Source organism: Atta cephalotes, assembly GCF_000143395.1.
Source record: "Atta cephalotes unplaced genomic scaffold scaffold00053, whole genome shotgun sequence".
Classification (NCBI taxonomy): Eukaryota; Metazoa; Arthropoda; class Insecta; order Hymenoptera; family Formicidae; genus Atta; species Atta cephalotes.
Window position 1 is genome coordinate 1,528,530 of NW_012130117.1, and position 5,567 is coordinate 1,534,096.

Sequence of the window (5,567 nt, forward strand, 5' to 3'; positions counted from 1 at the left end):
TGTGTGTGTGTGTGTGTGTGTGTGTGTGTGTGTGTGTGTGTATATATATATATATATACATATATACATATATGTACATATGCACAGATACATACATACACATACATATATTTAAAATCAAATTTATAATTACTTTATAATCAAGCCATAAATAAATAAATATATATATATATATATATATATATATACATTATATATATATATATATATATACATACACACAGTCACATTTGATAAATTAAATTCATGAATTAAGAATATTACATTATTCGAAACATCTAACTTTGACCGATTCTAGATATTCTCTACTATATATATGTTGATATATAAATATTTATAATAGCTTGATTCTAAATTGTGATTATAAAGCCTCACAGAATCTTTGCAACATTTTAAAAATAATTTTTTCAATTATTGTATCAACATATTATATCATTTATTTATTATTATATTGTAAAATTATCTATTATTAAATGAAATGTTAAATATTGCTGTATCTTATAGGGGTCAAAGGTGCACAAGTAGAAGAATTATGGAGTTTGGATGATGAACAATTCAATGAGTTGATGTAAGCTTATTTTGTGTAACATTGACATTGTAATTTTTGTGGTATTTGAAAGACATTTGTACATGAAAGATAAGATATATTCTTGATTACTAATCTTTTTGCTGTTTTTCCTATTTTTTTTTTTTCAGAATGTTTTCATATGTATTTGATTTCCTTTAAATATATAAATAAGAAAAATATACATAGATATGAAAAGTGATAAATATATGACACTTTAGATGATATTAATATCTTAATATGTTAATTTTTATGTGTAATTTTTTTTAATTGTTACAAATTCTTTTTTCTTTTAGGCCTATTCATGGTTTAATATTTTTATTCAAATGGGTACAAGATGATGAATTATCAGGGAATATTGTACAAGATAACAGATTGGACAAAATATTCTTTGCAAAACAGGTATGTAAAATATGAAATAGATATCTTAAATAAATATACTACTAACTTAGAAATAGAAAATTATTTTAATAGTAAATTAAATATAATTATTATTAATTTTGTTTTTTTACAATATAAAAATATAAAAGAATTAGAATATAAAATATTTGGAACATAAAAAAATGACACAGATTATATTATTTTATGGAATCTATATTTTGAGATAATTAACAGATAATAGTTACTTCCCATTTACATAAGTGAAACTGAGTCTGAAGTGAACTGAATATTTGATACTCAAATTAATGACGTTATTTGCTTACTTTGGTAAAAAGTTATCACATGACAATATAGGTTTATTTCTTGGAGAAAGAGAAATTTAACTTTTTGAGTTTTGCCTATAATCTGCACAAGATCAAGATGATTATAAGAAGCGTATCACATAATAACAAAGATTCATCTCTCAAAGAGATTTGTATGTATTGTACTTCTCACAATAACACGGTCTCGATGTGCAGATTATAGGCAAAAACTTAGTTAAATCTCACTTGTCACATTGCAAAAGAAACGCATTTAACTGAGTTATGTCACAAGTGAGAATTATTTGAAAATCGATATAAATGGAAAGTAACTATTAATTCATGTGGAATTTATTGAATTAAAAAATTTTTAATGTGAGGCTTAAAAAAGATAACATTTAATTTAGGTAATAAATAATGCTTGTGCGACCCAAGCAATATTGAGTGTTTTATTAAACTGTAAGCATGTAGACATATCTCTCGGACCAAACTTAGAAGAATTTAAAAATTTCTGTCAAAGCTTTGATGCAAATATGCGTGGACTTGCACTTAGTAATTCTGATGTTATAAGAGAAGTACATAATTCCTTCTCTAGGTATTTTATATTACATATATATTTTTTAACCATTAAATATTTATTGTTTACGTTAAAGAAAATTTTTATTGTTTAAAAATATTTATTGTTTACATTAAAGAAAATTTATTATACACTAAAATTTTAGACAAACATTATTTGAATATGACTCAAAACAGGCATCTAAGGATGATGATGTGTTTCATTTTGTGAGTTATGTTCCAATTGATGGTCGTTTGTACGAATTAGATGGATTGAAAGATGGGCCAATTGATCTGGGTCCATGTTCAGTAGGGAAACAATGGGTACAAGCTGCGAAACCTATAATTCAAAAACGGATAAACAAGTAAGTTACAAAATGTAGCTTTCTCAATAACTTGCTATATGTGTGTATATGTGTGTATGTATATACACATATACATACATACATACATATATATTTAATATTATATATTGCTATCAAGTATAGAAACAAAAATTATTAAACAGGTATAACGAAGGCGAGATTCATTTCAATTTAATGGCTATAGTGACAGATAGAAAAACTTTATATGAAAGACAGAAGGCTAATGTTTGTGATCCTGAAGAATTAGAACGTCTACAAGCCTTAATTGAGGAAGAAATTAGAAAATCAAAGAGATATCAAATAGAGAATATCAGAAGAAAGCATAATTATTTACCACTTATCATGGAACTTTTGAAGATTCTTGCTAAAGAAGGCAAACTTGTGTCTTTGTATCAGAAAGCAAAAGAGAAAGCACTTGAAAAGGAGTCAAAGAAAAATAAAGTTTAAATTTAAATTTAAATGAGACTAAGAGAAAGGTAATTTAATATATTTGGTATTGATTTGATTTGTGTATTGTAACCAATGAAAAGAATTTATTGTATCAATCTCCTTATAAAAATAAAACTTATTTCTACTCGTAATAAAATTTTTTATAAAATAATTTTAAATAATACATTTAAAAATAATATAGTCATATGTATTTATATTAATTTAACATATTTGAAGTATACGATGAAATTATATATTAATTATATAATTGTATAATTGTATAATTTAGATACAAAAAGATAAATAGTATAATTGCATAATGCTTTTTTTATACAAATTAATTATCAGTAGAATTAGTATTGTTACTAGTTTCCGTTATTTAGCAAAGAAATTTTCCCCATTTTCATAGATAATTCTAGGTAAGAATTTATCGGTATGTGCATTTTGAATTTCAGGAAATTTAGTATGATATAAGTGTTCTACAATATCTGTAACACAAAAATTGACATGTAACATATACGAGTACAAATTATATTTACAAATATAAATTAGATATTTCGTTACCGGCGAAATTATCAATCATCATTTTGCATTCTTGAACAAGATAAAAAAAACTTTGTAAAGGAATACTGCAGTTGCTCCGTCAAAGTGTTGCGCAACATGGGCTATATAATTTCGCGAGTATTGGATATTCCTTTTATATACATACTGCAAAAATAAGTATATGCGTTTGTATAGTATATATAGTGCGATTCAACAAAATTTGTGATCTGTTAAAAGCAATCTAAATGATACTCAATACATGTATTGTACTACAATAATAGTTATAGAATGATATTTACTATTCAATTAATTGTTAATGTCGTTTAAATAAATAGGATCCGTGCTGAATAATTGCAGGTGTAACTGATGCTGCCAAAATGTTCTTAAGACATTCTTGTTTATATTAAGATTTTCCTCCATTTTTTGCCATATTGATTTAGGAAGCACGGCATCTTTAAGTTCTTTTATATCTTTACTTATTGTCACACTGAGTAAAGTTTTTATAAATTTTTTGATCAGTGGTAATGTCCATTTAACGTCAACTAACGCTGTAATTAAACAATTTGATAGTACACATATATGAATACTAAGTATCTAGAAATAATAAACAATGTTCAATAAGAAAGAACATATCGCTTTTTTATTTCAAAAGTGATATAATTAAAAAAATATGATCTTCGAGTTATTACTACGAATGTGTTAAGGAGATACCTCATCAGTTATGAAGAGTAAATTAATTTAACTTTATAAAAAGTTAAAAAATTGTAACAACTCAAAAAGAATGGTTCTTTAAGAATGACATGAAAGCGACAAAAATTAATCATGTTAAAAATATATTCTTTTTACCGATATTATTTAACAATTTTCTGTTACGTTAACAAAATTTTCCCCTTTTTTTTGGGAAACTTAATTTTTTAAGTCACTTTTGAAGTGGAAAGAGTTAATATCATAAAAGTGACTTACATTCCGTTTCTGATTTATCTAAAATTTGATTTTTGAGATATTTATATCGTTTAGAAATCGATAGGCTGGTTCGTCTTAGTAATTTAGCTAATTCTATATTTGGCATAACGTTTATCAAGATATTCATTTTCTACGTTAACGTAGAATTTTTTACGTTAAAATTTTTTTATCTTCCTTAGCAATATAACTGTAGCATAAAAATCATTGTGAACATGAATTAAAATGATTTGATGATCAATTCGAACTTGATTTGAGAGTTTTATATCTTACCGAGCGTAAGTGATTTTATTACAATATAATACTTTAAATCTAGAATAAACACTATAGAGATTTCGCCAAGGTAATCCATTTGCCAAAAATTGAACGAATCTTTGTCTTTCTTCTATGTTGTTTATATAATATCTTCCATTGTGTCTCCAAGAAAGAAATGGCTTCGGATTCTCTGGATCCCAGTCATGGAGCTGTATATTACATGGAAAAATATATTAATACAATAATGTAATTATATCATTCTATGATATTATAATATCTTGCATTTTGAATATTTTCGTTCTCAAGTTGGAAATTCTGAAGGAAACATCAGAAGGAAGTTTATAGATAACGGTTAGCAAGGACTATTACCTTATTGTGTCAAATATATATGTCTGTCAAACAATCGGTATTTTTTATTAGACATAAGGTTATCTCAAATATTGCAGATAAGTTATTTTTTTATTTATTATTTATTTTAAAAACTTAAAATATATACCTCGCAGAATGTGTTCCAGTTTTTCTTGATAATTTTATCCTCCATAGGTCTAAATAAACCTTTTCGAATTGGTCCATATTTTTGAAATAATATTTTTTCTTTCATTGTTGGCGCATGAGATCCAGAAAGCTCTATTTTATGTTGTAGTGGTACTTTATGTATTAATTTTATATGTAGTTCTAGCAGTTTCTGAAATATAAAATAATTAGTTTTTATAAGACAAATAAATTATATATGATATTTAAAATATAACAATCAAAATTAATCAAAATAATGAGATCAAAAGTTATGAACCAATAAAGTTATAACAATGAAATGTAATAACCACTTAATTGTTTTGAACACAGCAAAACAAATTATCAAATAAAACGACTAATAAATAAGCAAATTAAGATGAACAAGATAACAATGAAATTAATTTAATAAAAAATTAATTTATATAATATATAATAATTAATCAACATTTCTATAGAAATTCATAACTTTAATAATAATTCATAATAGATGTTTCAACCTATATGAAATCATCATTATCAATATTATAAACTCTAATTGTTAATATGTTAAAACATTAAATTCACAAGTAAAATGATAATTATAAATGAAAAAGCACTCGTTTATAATTATTTACTTGCAGTTTTAATATTTTAACATACTAATGATTAGAGTTTTCAACATTGATAATAACCTCGTATAGATCGAGACTCTCTCTCTCTCTC

General features: G+C 24.5%; 1 protein-coding gene and 1 pseudogene across 1 annotated transcript in view; one reads left to right on the plus strand and one right to left on the minus strand.

The window, feature by feature from the left end:
- LOC105623117 (ubiquitin carboxyl-terminal hydrolase isozyme L5) overlaps positions 1-2,760 on the plus strand; it is a 3,141-nt gene extending 381 nt beyond the window's left edge. Inside the window, exons 2-6 of the mRNA XM_012204517.1 lie at positions 505-568; positions 862-967; positions 1,653-1,840; positions 1,968-2,165; positions 2,309-2,760. Of these exons, the coding sequence (XP_012059907.1) occupies positions 505-568; positions 862-967; positions 1,653-1,840; positions 1,968-2,165; positions 2,309-2,612 (860 nt within the window). The 3' untranslated portion in view covers positions 2,613-2,760. The remainder of the gene's footprint in view (positions 1-504; positions 569-861; positions 968-1,652; positions 1,841-1,967; positions 2,166-2,308) is intronic.
- Positions 2,761-2,969: 209 nt separating this feature from the next.
- The window catches only part of LOC105623129, a 3,733-nt pseudogene continuing 1,135 nt past the window's right edge, over positions 2,970-5,567 (minus strand).